The sequence below is a fragment of the Moschus berezovskii genome, chromosome 13 (genome assembly GCF_049115385.1).
Source record: "Moschus berezovskii isolate FMDL1 chromosome 13, NW_MosBer_1.0, whole genome shotgun sequence".
Taxonomy (NCBI): Eukaryota; Metazoa; Chordata; class Mammalia; order Artiodactyla; family Moschidae; genus Moschus; species Moschus berezovskii.
Window position 1 is genome coordinate 10,213,631 of NC_142472.1, and position 19,489 is coordinate 10,233,119.

General features: G+C 37.8%; 1 protein-coding gene across 1 annotated transcript in view; it reads right to left on the reverse strand.

The window, feature by feature from the left end:
• PCCA (propionyl-CoA carboxylase subunit alpha) overlaps positions 1 to 19,489 on the reverse strand; it is a 377,769-nt gene that overhangs the window by 120,271 nt on the left and 238,009 nt on the right. The window contains exon 19 of the mRNA XM_055426614.1: positions 11,027 to 11,129. Coding sequence (XP_055282589.1) covers positions 11,027 to 11,129 — 103 coding nt within the window. The remainder of the gene's footprint in view (positions 1 to 11,026; positions 11,130 to 19,489) is intronic.

Sequence of the window (19,489 nt, forward strand, 5' to 3'; positions counted from 1 at the left end):
ACAAATTCTAGTACCTACATGATTTAGCATTACTCTCTGCAAATGGGATAAAAACCAGATAATGATGCAAAATGCAGGTATAAACTCTTATTGAAAATGTACTTAAGATTCTTTTCCCTGGAGAAGGAAATGGCAACCCACTACAGTATTCTTGCCTAGAAAAGTCCATGGACAGAGGAGTCGGCGGGCTGCAGTCCATGGGGTTACGTGATTGAGCATGCATGTGTGAGGAAGGTGGAAGGAGATGGTTTGGTAGCAATAAACTAGCAGAACTAAAAAAAAAAAAAAAGATTCTTTTCATTAATATTTGAAAACATGAAGAAAGAGTTAATTTGTACACAAGATTATTTATTGGTATGTGCTAAGTTCATTTAATTCTTCATGTTTTTGAAAAATGTTACATAAAAAATACTCAGCTCCACTTAAAACTACATTTTCAAAATGTTCTCTAAATATCAAAACAAACTCTGGTGGAATGTTTTCTTGGTCAGGAAATCTAGAACAAAATGCATAGTGGTAGAACAAATGGGAAAGAGTTGGCTATACTAGAGAAAGAAAAACCTCACACAATGCATATATAATTATTTATTATGCATCCATATGTAATTATTATTTTTTATTCTTATGCTCATCACCATATTCTTCCTTTGAGAAGAAAAATATAGGGTGGTAATTTCAATAATATGACTATTACAAAACATTTGCCTCCCTCCACCACAGGCATCTCAAGTTGAGACAATTTTACATCAACCAAAACGAACGTTATTAAAACAAAATGCAAGCACAAACAAAATCTTTTAAAATAAAATGAAAGCACAAATTCTTGTAGATGCAATATCTTATGTATTTCAAATCTTGTGTTGCTCTAAAAGTTACTACTTGCTTGGATAAGACTGCAAAATTACCACAAAAAATCAGTACTTTGAACTTTAACTTGAAAAATCTGTTAACATCCACAAGAGTAGTAAGGCGCTGAAAATGCTTTCTGACAAACTGCTCTTAACCAGCATCTCTAACTGTATACTTTGTGAGACTGTACATTATGTTGCTGCTGCTGCTGCTGAGTCACTTCAGTCGTGTCCGACTCTGTGTGACCCCTTAGACGGAAGCCCACCAGGCTCCCCCGTCCCTGGGATTCTCCAGGCAAGAACACTGGGGTGGGTTGCCATTTCCTTCTCCAGTGTGTGAAAGTGAAAAGTGAAAGTGAAGTCGCTCAGTCGTGTCTGACTCGAAGCGACCCCACGGACTGCAGCCCACCAGGCTCCTCCGTCCATGGGATTTTCTAGGCAGTAGCACTGGAGTGGGGTGCCATTGCCTTCTCCGGTACATTATGTAATAGTATGATTTATTCATGCTCTTGTGATGCCTTCTAGGCTGCCTCTAAATGGAATGACTTGAGCCTCACTGTTTAACACAAAGAAACTTCCTATTATCTTGTGACAAAACTATTCTGGCTAGAAGTGTATTATTCCTTAGATTAACAAAGATGTGTCCAGAGTCTCACAGAGCTAATTTTCCAGGTTGGTGCTATTATTTCTCCAAATTTTCTCTAGCAAAAGTACTTCGTAAAGTCAGATGCAGGGAGGTACCAGTTCACAGGCCTTGGAATCACACTGATACGGGTTTAATCTTGAACTGTGTGACTTCGGCTTTAGTATTTCCGAACGTCAGTTTCCAACTCTTCTGTCAACTAAAGCTAATAACATTGACCTTGCAGTTTATCACTATCCCATTTAGAACATATGTGAAGTGTTTAACACAGTGCTTGAGACAAGGCACAAACTCTATAGAACAGACCAAAGTAATCAATCAGCTGTTTCATGAAGATGCCTTTGAATAGGCTAAAATAAGTATCAGAAAACAATATAATTAGAACAAGACAAGAAAACCTCTAACTATACTATTTATAGAAAATCAATAACAATAAACAAAGCAAACATTCCCATAATAAAAAGTCAAAATTATCTATAAAAGATATCTCTGATTTTTCCACAAGTTTTGCTCTCCCATATCTCAATGTTTTTCCTCACCTTCTTATATTGTGATTTAGACTCAAGTCCTGGCTTATGCAAAAACCATGTTCTAAACGGTTATTCATTAGTCATCTCAGCCAAGGAAAACTTGCCTCTTTGCCTACATCCTTCCTTTCTCCCAGGCAGATTACTGCTTTCTTCTTTCTTTCTCATGGATTTAACTAGTTGAAGGCACCTCCATTAAAGCATTTATCTCTCTAACTCAATCACTTTCAAGTCTCCTTTACTGTAAGTGAGATTGCTTACCCGGCTATCTAAGGGAAACTGCCATGAATTCATCTTTTCTTTTCCAACACAATACCATGTTCATATTAGCAATTTTTCGCTGCTTCCTTGGAGTGAATTTCTAGAAGTAGAATTAGTAGGCTGAAGAATATCAATGTTACCAAGTTGTTTTGTAGACAGGGTAAATAAATATATATTCCTATTTAATTTGTCTTTGAGTTGCTGACATCTAGCCCGGCAACTATCACTTTGAAAAATTATTACGTGAAATATTATTTGAAAGGTAAAATACGTGCACCACAGTAACAAAGATATAAGTAAGTCTAAAAATACCTAAATATTCGTGATAAAATACTCGTGATAGAACTGAGGTTCTGGATAACCTAGATGTTTAACTTTTTGAGGAAATACCAGCGTGTTTTCCAAAGCGGTTGCATCGTTTTACACTCTCACCAACAGTGTGTGAGGGTTCCGATTTCTCTACAACTTCAACCCCACTTGTTATTATCTGACTTGCTTACTGTAGCCATTCTGGGAGGCATGACGTGGCATCTCACTGCGCTTTAGATTTGCATATCCCTGATGACAAAGGATGCTGAACACCTGTGTATTTGCTTATGGACAACTGGATATTTTCTTTCAGAAATGTCTGTTTAGGTTCTTTGTCTATTTTTATACTGTATTGTATTTATTATTAAGTTTTATTATTGTCTTTAGTGTTAACTGTTCTTGGTGTATTTTAAATTCAAGTGTTTTGCTGGATATATTATTTGAAAATATTTTTTCCATTCTGTGGTTTGTCCTTTCAATTTCTTGTTAGTATTTTTTGAAGCAACGTTTTAAATTTTTACAAGCATCGAAATAATATTTTTTGATGCTTGTGCTTTTGGGTCAAATCTAAGAAACCAAGGCCACACGCAAGGTCATGAAGATGTACTCCTATGTCTTCTCCTGAGAGTTTTATTGCTTTATCTCACATACTTCACATGGGATTTTGTTATATTAATTCAATATGAGGTAGGGACCCAACTTCATTCTTCTTTTACATGGATACCAAATTGTTCCAGCACTACTTGTTAAAAAGGTTATTCTTTTCCTACTGAATAATTTTGGCACCTTTGTCACAAATCACTTGACCATACATTTATGGACTTGCTTCTGGATTCTCAATTCTATGCTATTGATCAATCTGTAAGTATCTTTATGCAAATACTGCACGGTCTTGATTTCAAGACAATTTTATAATAAGTTTTGAAAGGAGGAAGTGAGTTCTCCAACTTTATTCTCGTTTTCAAAATTATATGGTCTATTCTGGATTCTTTACATTTCTATTTGAGTGTTAGTATCAGCTTGAATGTCAGCATCAATTTCTGACAAAAAGTAAAGCTTGGATTCTGATAAAAATTATGTCTTATCTGTAGACCAATTTGGGAAGTACTGCCATCTTTACAATGTTAAGTCATTCAATTCATGAACTAAGTCACTTCGATTTATGAATTTTCAATAGCTTGTAGATTTCACAGTATAGGTACTGCACTTCTTTTGTTAAATTTACTCGAAGTAATTTTATTCGTTGGATGCTTTTGTTAATGAAACTGTTTTCATAATTTTATTTTTAGAGTGCTCATTGAAAGCGAGTAGAAATACTATTGATTTTTATATATTTTGCTTCCTGTACCCTTGCTAAATCTGTTGTATTATTTGTAGCAGTTTCTTATGGATTTTTTTTATAATATTCAGCAATTATAGTTAGTTTGCTGCTGATCCAAAGTGAATCTTTGCCATTTAACTTTTCGTATAAATTTTATCAATAAAAATCTCACTTGAAATTGAAAGAATGAAAGGATTGTGACCACAATTTAAAATTGTAGCAAAGTTTTATGCCTATCAAAATGTTAAGTTTTGACCTGTATATAAGTAGTAAAAAAAAAAAAAAAAAAAATCTCATTTACGAAAATAAACTGAAAAGTTTTTTTAAAAAAACAAAGTGCAGTTTTTCTTGACCTTAATATTTAATGTTATTTTAGATCATTTAGATTTTTCCTTATAACCATTAACATAAAAATTACAAATTACAAAATTCAATAGTCTAAGGATTCTGATTATTCTTAAGAAGCATTTCACAAGGTCCACAGAAAAATTTCTATCAGTCATTCACTATACCAAAGAATCTCTAATTCAACAGGAATACTCCAACTTTTACAAGCTGGAATCAAGATTGCTGGGAGAAATAGCAATAACCTCAGATATGCAGATGACGCCACCCTTATGGCAGAAAGTGAAGAACTAAAGAGCCTGTTGATGAAAGTGAAAGAGGAGAGTGAAAAAGTTGGCTTAAAGCTCAACATTCAGAAAACTAATAAGATCATGACATCCGGTCTCATCACTTCATGGTAAATAGATGGGGAAACAGTGGAAACAGTAGCTCACTTTATTTTTGGGGGCTCCAAAATCACTGCACATGGTGACTGTAGCCATGAAATTAAAAGACGCTTACTCCTTGGAAGGAAAGTTATGACGAACTTAGATAACATATTAAAAAGCAGAGACATTACTTTGCCAACAAAGGTCTGTCTAGTCAAGGCTATGGTTTTTCCAGCAGTCATGTATGGATGTGAGAGTTGGACTGTGAAGAAAGCTAAGCATGGAAGAATTGATGCTTTTGAACTGTAGTGTTGGAGAAGACTCTTGAGAGTCCCTTGGACTGCAAGGAGATCCAACCAGTCCATCCTAAAGGAGATCCGTCCTGGGTGTTCATTGGAAGGACTGATGCTGAAGCTAAAACTCCAATACTTTGGCCACCTCATGCGAAGAGTTGACTCACTGGAAAAGACCCTGATGCTGGGAGGAATTGGCAGCAGGAGAAGAAGGGGATGACAGAGAATGAGATGGCTGGATGGCATCACAGACTCGATGGACATGAGTCTGGGTAAACTCCGGGAGTTGGTGATAGGCAGGGAAGCCTGGTGTGCTGCGATTCATGGGGTCGCAAAGAGTCGGACACGACTGAGCAACTGAACTGAACTAAACAACTTTTCTCTAGTTTATTAGTGCTGTGTGTGCTCAGTTGGGTCCCACTCTTTGCAACCCCATGGACTGCAGCCTGCCAGGTTACTTTATCCCCGGAATTTTCTAGGTAAGAACATTGGAGTGGGTTGCCATTTCCTGCACCAGGGGATCTTCCTGACCCAGGAATCAAACCCATGTCTCTTGCATTTCCTGCACTGGCAGGTGGATTCTTTACCACTGAGCCACCTGGGGAACAGTTTATTAGTAGTTAACATGAAATAATGGGCAAAAAAGATTTTTTAGAGCATGTACAGTGTTCATTTTTACATCCTTGGAAAGCCCAAATTCCCAAACTAATTTTTGTCATGTCAAGAGTACTCTGACATTTTTCTTCAACATGAATTTAAGTCCATAGTCTTTAACATAAACACACGAATATTTTCCAGTTTTGTGTTATGCAGAATAAAAGCGAAATGGGAAACATCCTGGGAATCCAGAAGGCAGTCATGAAAATACTATAAACGAAATTTGTTTTTTCCGTATATGAGTTTATCACCTTAATAAGCTAAATAATCTCTCAGCCTTGTACGTATCAGGTTCTTTTCCTCTTAATGCTGCTATTCATTTTGACACATATTCAGTGTCAGAATAAAAACCTAAAATACACAAAATATCTTCTACTGCTTTTTCACTGCTTGCTTTATTTCCCCAAATTTTCATCCTCCCTACTAAAAAATTTTTCAGTAAAATTCTAATTTGCAGTGGTCTGTATCAAATTTCTAATGAAGTCTGATAAAATGTGTCAGAATTTTCTTCCATTTAAAGGTTAAATAATATTTCATTTTATGTATATATTTTGCTTATCCATTCACTTGGCACTGGACCCTTGGGTTGGTTCCACTTCTTGGCTATTGTGGCTAAGACTGCTAAACATGAGTGTGCGAGTATCTCTTCAAGATCCTGATTTCAATTGTCTGGGATAAACACCTAGCAGTGGAATTACCGGCTCTTATCAACTTTTAACTTTTTACATAAACCACAGTACTGTAATCCACAGCAGCTGCATAAATGGTGCACAAGGGTTCCAATTTCATTCATACTCGCCAACACTTACTATTTTCTGGAGCTTTGTTTGATAGTAGCCATCCTAACTGCTATGAATTGGCCTCAAATTACAGTTTTGATTTGTGATTCCTTGATGATTAGGGATGTCAAGCATCTTTTCACATGTTTATCAGTTATCTGTGTATCTTCTTTAGAGAAATGTCTATTCAAGTTCATTGCCCATTTTTATTTATTTCACTTTATTTTTGGTAATAATTTAGATTTTTATTGTAGTGATTTTAGTACTGCTAATAACCAGCATTTACATTGTTCTGGACAACATTCCAAGCTCTTCAGACATATCATTTCACTCTATCCAATTAAGACATTATGCTTTATCTCCATTTGACAGTGGAGGAAACTGAAATGTAGAGAAATTAATTTCCTAAGAGCAGACAGCTCTTAACACCACAACATAGTGTCCAAATCACTCCGTTAAACTGCCTGCTAATTGTCTCTTTCTTAATAATTCTTTTATTTATCTACTAATGTAGATATTTTTAACTTTGTAATAAGTCTTTGCCCATGTTTAAAACAGACTGCTTCTTTGAGTTAGTTTACATATTCTGAGTAATATGCAAATATATCCTGCATATGCAGATATTTTATCTAACTAACTCGATGCACTGCCTTTTCACTCACTGATTTTGATGCACAAAAGTTATAAAATGTTGACGCAGTCTAACTCACCTATTTCTCTTTTGTTGCCTATGCTTCTGATGTCATAACCAAGAAATTATCAAGTCCATTGTAATGACTATTTTCTCCTAAGAGTTTTATAGCTCTAGCTTTTACATTTAGATCTTTAATACATTTTGAACTCCTTTGCATAAGGAGTAAGATAAGGGTCCAATTTCATTCTTTGGCATGTGGATATCCAATTTTTCTCAGTACTATTTGTTGAAAAGACTGTCCCTTCCTTATGGAATGGTCTTAGCACTTCACTTGATTACTTATTCACGGGTTTATTTCTGGGCTCTCTATTCTCTTGGTCTGTGTGTCTGTCTTACTGGTGTTCATGCTGCTTTGATTATTGTAGCTTTAAAATAAAATCTGATGTCAGGAAGTGTGTGAGTTCTCCAACTTTGTTCTTCTTTTTCAACATTGTTTTAACTATTGGGGCATCCCTGAAGTTCCATTTGAATTTTGGGGGTTTTTTCTATTTCTACAAAAATTCTGTTGGGATTTTGATAGGGACGACACTGAATCTATATGCTTTGAGCATACTGACATTACAGCACGCATTAAGTCTTCACAGCCGTGAGCGTGCGGCAGCTTTCCATGTATGTGTGTCCTCTCTAACTCACTTCAGCAACATTTTATATTTTCCAGTGTGCAAGTCTTCGTCCTCTACGTTTATTTCTAAGTATCTTACTCCTTTTGATGCTACTGTAAACGGAACTGTTTTTGCTTTGTGTATTTTAAAATCTTACATAAGCGATGTCATCAAGTATTGATATATATTTTTTCACATCTTTCTTTTCCCTCAATACATGAAATATTTCATTATTATTATGGCACACTGAAACTGTAACAACATGTACAAGAAAGACACACGGTACCTTCACGAAAGACGTCAGCTCGAGAGAGGAAGAGAGCAGAATGGGATGATGTCAAGAAGAGATTTAGCTGTATCTACTACTTTTCTCTTTTCTTAAATAGGAGACCTACATAATTTGTAAGTTTGCTATATTTTCCTCACCTGAATATCTTATTATTTTTTTAAAAATGTAATTAATAGACCTTCAGAAAACATGAACACATTACTGTGAGGAAAACAAATATGTATTATCTCTTGCGTCATTAACCTAGACTGTCACCTCTTGGCTAATTTCCTACTGATGTGGCAGAGGGTGATCTAGAAAAACAAGTAAATGGTCACAGCTGTCCCTTCTGAGACTCTAAAAGCAGGAGTTCCCCCCTATTAAAATCTAATACCAATGAAAGCCTTTACTTACAGTACACTATTCAACGTGTCTCCTTTCATAACACTGATGCTAAATGAAGCTCAGTCCAAATATGGTCAGGAAAAAGGGATATACTATCAGGAATACTCAATTTTTATTATTCCTGATGCTTCTGATAGTAGCTAAGCCAGTACATATAGGAAGCAGTTTTGATACTATATATCAAGGTGGATATTTTCCAGGGAAATTTTTAATGTATTAATTTTGATGGTTTTTTTAAAAACACATCATGAGCTGAAAAGCAAAACAGGGTAATCCTACAAAGAAAACTCGAAAGATATCACTTGAACTGTGCCAATGATCTCTAGCTTTCCAACATGGAATCTGAAACAAGCACAGAGGAATAACAACTCTTAGACATAGCTGGGCAGTTTTCTTATTAAGGCAAGGCACTGCTTAGAAAAACACTGTATCAGATTGACAGTAACACTTCAATAGTGAATCAGTACAGAACTGAAAATTATGCTAAGGTCTACATTTTTGCAGTTAACCTTCCCCTAGGAAAATACTATACGACATTACCTTTTAATAGTCAACGCATGTAATTTGCTACTCAATTTGATGCATATTTAAGTTAAAGCTGATCACCGAAGAACTGATGCTTTTGAATTGTGGTGCTGGAGAAGACTCTTGAGAGTCCCTTGGACTGCAAGGAGATCCAACCAGTCCATTCTAAAGGAGATCAATCCTGGGTGTTCACTGGAAGGACTGATGCTAAAGCTGAAACTCCAATACTTTGGCCACCTCATGCGACGAAGTTGACTCACTGGAAAAGACTCTGATGCTGGGAAAGGTTGGGGGCGGGAGGAGAAGGGGACGAAAGAGGATGAGATGGCTGGATGGCATCACCGACTCTGTGGACATGAGTTTGAATGAACTCCGGGAGTTGGTGATGGACAGGGAGGCCTGGCGTGCTGTGATTCATGGGGTTGCAGAGAGTTGGACACGACTGAGTGACTGAACTGAACTGAACTAAGTTATTTAAGTGGACTCTGTAAGTCCACTTACAGAGTTATTTTTCAAATGATCATATAGAAAGGAGAAATATAAAGAATCATATAAGTTCATCACAAAATAAATCATAAGAACATGGTTTAACTCCATCACAGTTTTTGTTTTAAGACAATTGAGTGAAATATCTTTTAGTAACAAATGCTTTAGCAATTCTGGCATATAGATGAATCACAAAATTTAAAGACAAGCAAAAATACTAACACAACACTGCAAAATAATTATACTCCAATATAAAAAAATAAAGACAACCAAGGAGACCAAACTTAATTCAGGAATTAATCTCATTTACTTGTGAATATCACATAAAAATGTCACCTTCTCCAGTGTAACAGCCTTACACTTATCTAGTACACAGTAGGCATGCAACAAGTATTTGCTGACTAAATGAATTCTCATTAATTCTTAAAGTATTTTTCCACCTGGGATAAGAATCTACCATATACCTCAAGCCTCTCCAAGTACTGTTTCAATGAAATTACATTATTTTGATTTTCATACCCAGTTTAAATTTTTTGATGAAAAGTCATTTCCTCCCCCACCTGGTAAAACAACATCTCAGGGCAACTTAGCCACGAGAAGAGAAATGTAGATTAATATTCATTATGTGCATGGGTGCTAAGTCATTTCAGTCATGTCCAACTCTCTGTGACCCTATGGACTACCACCCACCAGGCTCCTCTGTCCATGGAATTCTCCAGGCAAGAATACTTCAGTGGGTTGCCATGCCCTCCTCCAGGGGATCTTCCCAACCCAGGGATCGAACCTGCATCTCTCAAGTTGCCTGCATTGGTAGGCAGGTTCTTTACCACTAGCACCACCTGGGAAGCCCAATATTCACTATACTAACATATATAATATATATAATCAACATATAATATTCATTATATTAACTATACAACTATACAGCAGATTCTGTGGTTCATGCTGAAAGTTAAAAAGGATCCAAGTTAAAATAGTTACTCCTCGGAATTCCCTGGCGGTCCAGGGTTTAGGACTTAGCACTTTCACTGCCAGGGCCCAGATTCAATCCATGGTTAGGGAACTAATATCCCAAAAGCCATGTGGCCTAAATAAATAAATAATAAAATAGTAACTCTTTATGGTATTTTTCTGGCAATTTTAAATCACAGGATTGAAACATGTCATTCATACCACAGTATAAATCTTACTGTAATACCGTTCAGTTCAGACCAGACTGAAACTAAAGCAGTTCTCTCATGGGTATGCCTCAAGGGGTTTAAGTCTTCTAAACAAAAAGAATGTCACTGTAAGGTAAATTCAGCATAAAGAATGTCCAACAGCATGAAATCTCAAGAAAATGTTACATGAGGCTTCAAGTTACTTGTCTTGAAAGAAACAAACCTATCATATATTTGGAATTATCGTTAAAGATGCTCTTCTCTATAACAAATGCAGAAGTACTCCTTCTCAATAACAACAGAAAAATGAATCAGGTAACAGGAAGTGGATTTGGAATGTGGCTAAGTCTGGGAGTACATTTCCTCATTAACATGAGACAAAAGTTTCATTTCCATTCAGCTTCCTAAAGAAGATGAAAACAGAAACACACCTATGTTGCAGATGCAAAGGATGAGACTTACGGAATGTGCTAAAATTGTTTAAATATTCACAGGTAATTTCAAGATAGTCAAAAATTTTAAAAATAAAACTCACGGAGAATGTTGGCCCCCTGCTGGATGCCACGACAGTATGAATTTCGTCATGCAGTTTCACTGAGAGCTCCCAGCTAGCCACTTGTGGTTTTACAATAGGCACTCTGAAGTCGGAAGAAAAGACAGTTAGTAATTTCATATTATTCTCTCTGAGTAAACTGATTTTCCTTTGACATTAAGTGTGCAGAGTAAAACTGCCGAACACTGTATTCCAGAACATTTCAAAGGTTCTACTCTTGGAAAAAAGGTTTAAAATGAAAGCTAGAGAGATGAAGAGCAAAGAACAGCACACACAAACACTCCAAAGACAACGGTCATTCTGGGGAAATTGTGATACCATCATCTATTCTATGAATCTGAGTTGCCTAATTTTTACAGTCCTTCAAAATTTAACCTTCTTTAAGCATTATTTTGTTTTCAGTATTTGGTTACTTTTCAAGACTATTTTTAAAACCTTATAAAACGAATCTTTTCCTTTCTCCAGCTTGAGGTAAATTTGTATGCAAAAAACTGCACATGGATATAATTTGATGAATTTGGACATACTCATTCACTCATGTTATCTCACCACAATCAAGGTAATAAAACACAGTTATTATTTCCGAAAGTTGCCTTATGTCCATCTGTTTTGTTTCAGTTTTTTGTTTGTTTGTCTGGGTGAGAAAACAACGTCAGTGATGCTAATCTTAGCACACAGGTCTTTTCTTGTGATGATCACACTCCAGAAAAATTGGGACAAGCGGCCTAAGACAAACAAGCATTTCAGAATACAAATGTTTCTCCCCATTTTTTAAGCTAACAAAATTTTAATGATTTCTGAATTAACCTCATTTAAGTAAGGCATATTTACATTATTTATATTGACTAAGCACCAAGCATGTAGTATCCAGACTCTGCCTTGTCTTAGCTCTAAAAATACGTTGCAGGCCAACACTTTAACATCCTCTGAATTTCAAAGGAGTCTCTATGTAGTCAATTAAAAAAAAAAAGCCACAAAAACTGTGACTAGAATCAAATCACCTCTAGTCACAATGTCTAACAGAGGATGATTAATAATTTAGGTGAATATTTGTATTCAGCACACTCTTTACTGAATTACTTTTTGGAGATGAACGAAATGCTTTTAACACTACACAGATGAAAGTTAAAGAAACGTTTTTAAAAATGCATCAACAAATCAAGAATAATGCGCACTGTAGGTCTGGAAAACTATTTTTTGGCCATTTGAAGAGAGCTGTTTGAGAGGATAGAGCTTCATGCATGAGGGCTTGAAAGAAGGGGCGCACAGGGGAGGACGAAGAAAGAGAAGGCATATGGTGGCCAGGAGGAGCGGGAGGAGGAGCGGGAGGAGGGGGACTCAGCGACCCAGCTTGGCCTCTGGGCATCTTTTCCACCAGACACTTGTTTATGCCTGTCTCACCCACACTGGCCTGTGGGCTTCTAAAAGCCCAAGATCATGACTTACTTTTCTATCCCCAAACCCCAGAACAGGCTGGGGCGGGAGGGCCAAGGGTGGAGGTGAGCACAAGTCAGAGGAGCACCCACTAGGTGCCAAGTCCCTCAAAGGCACGGCCCATCTCCCCCAGGACACAGCACGAGCTGCCGAAGGAGAGGGAGCCTCGAGCTCCCAGGCTCTGCTTGGCTGCCTGTGACCACGGGGGTGACCTCATGAAGATCACCTGACTCACCTTCAAATAAGGTGAGTCAACACCCCCATCCGCCACCCCCCCCCGACCAAGGAGTATCGCAATGACAGATTACTATGCAACCTGGCTTTCTGGAATCTGCTATCTGCCATAATTGGATCACTCTCCTGCTCAGGACTGTTGTGTGGTTTTCTACTTTACATCAGGATAAACTTCAACGGAGCTAGAGGTAAAGAACCCACCTGCCAATGCAGGAGATGCAAGACACACAGGTTCGACCCCTCAGTCAGGAAGATCCCCTGGAAGAGGGCGTGGCAACCCACTTCAGTATTCTTGCCTGGAGAATCCCATGGACAGAGGAGTCTGGAGGGCTACAGTCCATTGGGTCGCAAAGAGTTGGACACTACTGAAACAACTTAGCACACACACTCAAACCTTAATCAACCAACGTATTATTCATGTTCCTTAAAATAAAAGAAGGCCCCACTCTTTGTATTTATTTCTGACTCTTCTCTGACTTGTATATCTGACTGGGGTAAGGACTCAAATTGCTTCACAAAACAAACTGAGCTAAGCTGACACGAGCAGGAGAACTAAGCACAATGGTTACAAACTCTGGATCCAGTGACTCAAGAAGGCAGAAGAAAACCCAGCTCTGTCATTAATCAGCTGTGATCTCGAGAAAAGTCTGCTTCCTTATGTATAAAACTAAGAAAGTAATAGTGTCTGGGTCACAGTGTGTTGAGGATAAAATGAAATAATGCAGGCAAGCGTTCATTTCTCTATTATTAGTCCCACCTGGTGGCTCAGAGGTTAAAGCATCTGCCTCCAATGCAGGAGACCCGAGTTCAATCCCTGGGCCGGGAAGATCCCCTGGAGAGGGAAATGGTAACCCACTTCAGTCTTCTTGCCTGGAGAATCCCCATGGGCAGAGGAGCCTGGTGGGCTAGAGTCCATAGGGTCGCAAAGAGTCGGACATGACTGAGTATGCACACACTAGGCCTATACTATTTTTCCCCATAACTGAAATCTCCTTAATGAAATTTTAGATTCCTTCCCTTGGCTTCTCAAACTAACAGATTTTTCAAAAAGAAGTATTTAGTTTCCTTATAAACTGTTCCCTAATTATAATACAAACCACAGTGATCTCTCTTCTACTCAACCTATCAGTTCAGTTGCTCAGTCATGTCCAACTCTGCGACCCTATGGACTGCAGCACGCCAGGCTTCCCTGTCCATCACCAACTCCTGGAGCTTGCTCAAACTCATGTCCATCGTACTGGTGATGCCATCCAACCATCTCATCCTCTGTCGTCCCCTTCTCCCCCCGCCTTCAATCTTTCCCAGCATCAGGGTCTTTTCCAATCAGTCAGTTCTTGGCATCAGGTGGCCAAAGTATTTTTTATGCTTAAAATTTTTCACAATGCAGAGGCCCAGTAACTCTTTCCAGTAAATGTAGTGCCTCCGTTTCCAGAGGCATCTTGGGAAGCTGCTGATCCCGGCATCCTGTTCAAAAGCAGGACACGTTTTCCCACGGAAAGCAACCTTACAGATGGTGGCGAGTCGTCATTGCTGCTCTTCAGAACCTAACTACTATTTATTGTTCTGTTGTTTTCTTTGGATCCACATCTGTTTCATACATGTTGGAACCTGCCCCGAGAGGGAGCTGCAGAGCGTGCAGAGGCTCTTTCGAGTTAAAAGGCTGAGGGTCTCATCTCAGCACGTTCACCCTATTAGCATTGTTACAGGGAACTCATCTGATCCTTTGGAGCCAAAACTTCCACGCTTTAAAATAAGGATCAGGGCAGGGACAGTGAGGTGACAGGGGAGGTTGCTGCCGCTGCTGAGCTCACATATGACGCCTGAAGCAGCAGTTTAACAACGTAGCAAAGAGGCTCCGCTGTGAAAGCAAGACCTTGAGACACTGAGAACACAGGGTCAAACAGTGGAATCTCTTTACAGGAGTTCACTCTTCTACAAACAAAATTTGTTAAGATTCCTTCTGGCTCTGAGTAAGTTTTAAAGTAGTTCTGTTTTGATTTTAAATAAAATGGATGGAGTTGGGGGCATACAGGCCCCATATAAATACCAGTAAGTTCTGCAATAGAAATAAGCTGTAACTATAAAGTATAAACTATAAAGATAGTAATACATACCAACCTGAAAGCATATGTGTTCTATTTCTGCAAAATTATTGAAACCACATTAATAATAATTACTTTAAAATACTGATATTAACTCCACCAGCACAAAAATGTTCATAATGGTAATAATCACTGAAAGTAATACTTCAACTTCTACAAAAAAAATTATATTTTTCATGAAATTCAAAACAGTCTGAAAGAGGACTTTATGAACAATTCTCTGAAAAGGTGGAGCAGGGCAGAGTCTTGGAGCTTTACTCAAGTCATCACAATAATGATACGCAGAAATGACTCCTTTCCTGACGTATGTGTCTAGTGAAAGAGACTGCCATTTGATCAAAAATTTCATCTGGGCGACTTATTAGGTAACTGGAAAACTGATACCATTTAAGCTACTACTTCAAAAACAAACACACAAAATAGTAAGAAGGAATTCATATAAACAGGTACTCACAAAGCAAATCAAGTAACAGCTCTTACCCAGACCTGTCCACTTTTGATTCTCATCTGCTAGTAAGAATGCATATGCTCAATAAAACTAAATTATCCTATATTTTATGGTAAAAGCTGTTGGCTGACTGTCACAAATGTTAATGGTACAACATTTAAATTTACTGGAATAATTTTTACTCAAAAAGGTGCAAGTAATACTAAATCAAGCATGTTAGTACTGCACGTCATTTGTTACAGCTGGTTTCGTGTAAACATAATGAGTAGCATCTTTTGTTATCAAGGATCATAAGCATCTCAAAACCATACTATCACACACTCAGAAACGCTGGTTTGCCATTGTGCCATTACCTTTTTAGGACTGAAACACTGAGTTAAAACAATGTTAGTGCTCAAAGAATCATTACGCGACCCTTCATCATAACTTTCACAGTGGGTGGTCTGTAAAATGATCAAGAATAATATGCGGCATTCCGCGGCCGCGGAGGTCAGCTTCTGCATACAAGTCTTTGCAGGAAGAAAAAGGCCTTCAGAAAAGTGGGCCATTCATCTGCACCAAGTTCAGAGAATTTCCAGCACGGTGAAAAGATATGTTATGCAAGCACATAGATGTATTCAGTGGGGGTAGACAGAACCAGTTACACGGAGACTACAAAGGAGCCCTCCCATGGCTCATGAATAAGTCGAGGAAATGATCAGAAAAAAAAAGGAGAGAGATGTTTAGACAGATGGCCCACTTAAAATGCCTGAGACAGGGCATAAGCAATTTTAATGAAACTTTAGATGTAGCATATGAATTGTGTCTTATTTCCTCCAAGGGGGGTAAAAAAAAATAAGAAAGAAAGCAAACCAAAGAAGACAAAAATTCAACAATTTGCTGAAAAACCCACTTTTAGCAAGTTGGGATGGAGGAAGAATCACAAATAAAAGTTTTATTAGTGTGATAAATTCACATAAAATTCTTCACAGAGCCATCAGCCATCAAAATGAATATGAAAAAGCACGGAATGAACAGATTAAAGGAATTTTAAACAGAAGTCTACTGCCAAACCAAACAAAAATCTAAGCCTTATTGTGTGAGAACTTACAGCACTCCCACATTAAAGTTCATCACCACAGAAGAAAGATAAAAGCGGCATCTTCAGAGAACCTCTTCAAAGCTAGAACTTGCCATAGTGGAGGAACAGAACTCTGCCTGGATGCAATTTAAAATGTGTACGTGAGAATACAGGAGACTGTGGAGAAGAACATGTACCACAAAATTGTGCCTAGAAGCAGCTAGGGAATATCCTTAAGTCTAGCTGCATTAGCAATACAAAAAATTACACAAATGACACCTGAATCTAGAAATGAACCCGCATTACTAATAATCTTAAGTATATTTTAATATTATGCAAACTCTTATTTTTTTCTTCCACCCATAAGGCTTTATGGTTCTCAGTCTGATCTCTGGGTACAGCTAGTGACGAAGACAATGCTGGTAATGGAAAGCCATCACCCCTACAGGTCCTAGTGTCTGACTGATCACTACACGACCTGGGCCTCTGCGGTGGCTCAGTGAAAAAGAATCCACCTGCCAGTGCAGGAGACATGGGGTCGATCTCTGATCTGGGAAGACCCCACAGGCCATGAAGCAGCTAAGCCCGTGGGCCACAACTAGTGAGTCTGGGCTCCAGAGCCCGGGAGCCGCAACTACTGAAGTCCATGTGTCCTAGAGCTGTGCTCCGCGGCAAGAGAACCCACTGGAATGAGAAGCCTATGCACTGCCACTAGAGAGTAGCCCCCACTCGCCACAATTAGAGAAAAAGCCCTCACAGCAACAAAGACCCAGCACAGTCAAAAAAGAACCCAATTCATAAAGTTATTTAAGTTACATGACCTTTACAAGTTACTATACTTCTTGTGCATCAGTTTCCTTATCAGTAAGACAAAAACAGTAAGACTACTTAATTCACATATTGATTAAATGAGATAAAAGGTGTAAAACGATTAGACAGGTACTTGGCACATTAAAGGCTAATTAAGAGACACAATCAACATTATCATGATTTGTTTGGCGCAGTAACATGTGAAATCCTCCTCTATTGTTTCAACAACCTGCTATTCAATACTATGCAATTTAAATATAGTGAAATTAAAAAAATCTTAATTTCCATCATTTATCTTTCCAATAAATCTGCCCCTTCCCAACAATAGTTCAACTATAAAGCTCCCCATAAACTTCAAAAAATATGTACTCCTGTGTGTGGTTTTTACCCAAAATGATGTTTCTGAGGTTCATTCACATTGAATCATTCACTCTTTTTTGACTGCTGAGTAGTACTCTGTTGTATACGAGCACGCTAAATAAGTACACCCTTTTACTGATGGGCCTTAGTGTTGCTTACAGTTTGGGGCTCTCATGAACAAAGCTGCTACAAATATTCTTTATACAAATATTTTTTGAGGACTTATGTTTTCATTTCTTATGGGTAAATATATCTTAATCTTAAGAGTGGAAATTCTATGATGACTGTACATCCAATTTTATTTCTGGACTTTTGTTCCACTGAGCAACGCATTTATTCCTATGCCAGTACCACACCGTCTTAATTACTATAACCGTGCACTATGTTTTGAAATCAGGAAGTATGAGTCCCCCGATTTTGTTGTTCTTTTTCAAGACTGTTTCGGTTATGCTGAATCTCTTGCACTTTCATATAAATTTTAGAATGTGATTATTTGTGCAAAAAACACAGCTGGGATTTAATAGTGATGGCATTAAATCTGTATATCATCATTTCATCTTCTGATCCATGAATGTGGGATGTTTATCCATTTATTGGTCTTTATTTCAACAACTGTTCTGTACAGTTTTCAGTACACAATCTTACACTTTAAAAAAAATAATTACGTTTATGTACTGCATTCTATTTGCCGCTCCTGTAAAATAAAATTGTTAATTTTATTTCTGGTTCATAACACTCCTATTGTATAAAATAAAATGGATATTTACATGCCACTCTTACATTCCACAACCTTCGCAAGTTATTTATTATTCTAAAGGGTGGTTTGTTTGTGTTTTTTTTTTTGGTGAATTCCTTAAGATTTTCTATATAGAAGATCACGTCACCAAAATTAGAGATGGTTTATTTCTTCCCCATCTTGATACCTTTAATTTTTCATGCCAAACTGCCCAAGCCAGAAACTCCAGGAAAATGCTGAAAAACTAACAACAAACATCCGTGTCTTATTCCTGACCTTAGAGGAAAACATTCAATTGTGTGCCAATAGATATGATGTTCAGTCAGTTCAGTTCAGTCGCTCAGTCGTGTCCGACTCTTTGCGACCCTGTGAATCACAGCACGCCAGGCCTCCCTGTCCATCACCAACTCCCGGAATTCACTCAAACTCACATCCATTGAGTCGGTGATGCCATCCAGCCATCTCATTCTCTGTCGTCCCCTTCTCCTTCTGCCCCTCAATCCCTCCCAGCATCAGAGTCTTTTCCAGTGAGTTAACTCTGCATGAGGTGGCCAAAGTATTGGAGTTTCAGCTTTAGCATCAGTCCTTCCAATGAACACCCAGGACTGATCTTCTTTAGAATGTATTGGTTGGATCTCCTTGCAGTCAGCTGTGGATTTTTCATAGATGGCCTTCATTCAGTTCAGGAAGTTCCCTTCTATGCCTAATTGGTTGAGTGTTTTATCATGAAAGGCTGCTTGATTTTTCCAAATGTTTTTTCTGCATTTCTTGAAATAAGTCTGTGGATTCTGCCCATCATTAATATGATTTACCACAATGAATGATTTTTGGATGTTAAGCCAACTGTGTGTACCTAAGGTAAAACTCACTTGGTTATGGTACATAATCATTTTATATACTCATGAATTTAGTTTGCTAGTATTTTGTTGAGGATTTTTGCATTAATAGGTGAGTGAGGTTGGTCGTTAGTTTTCTTTTTTTCTAACATCTTTATCTGGTTTTGGTATGATGGTATAACAATACTGGCCTTGGAGAATGAGTTGCAAATTCTATCCTTCTTTTGTATTTTTTGGAAGAGTTTATAAAAGATGAGTATTAGTTGATTTCTTTCTAAATACTTCACTGAATTCACCTGTGAAGCCATTATCCCTGGGCTCTTCTTTCTAGGAAATTTTGTGATGACTAATTCAATCTCGTGCAGGTCTATTCAAATTTTCTATTTTCTCTGAAGTTAGTGGTGGTAGCTTGCATCTTTCTACAA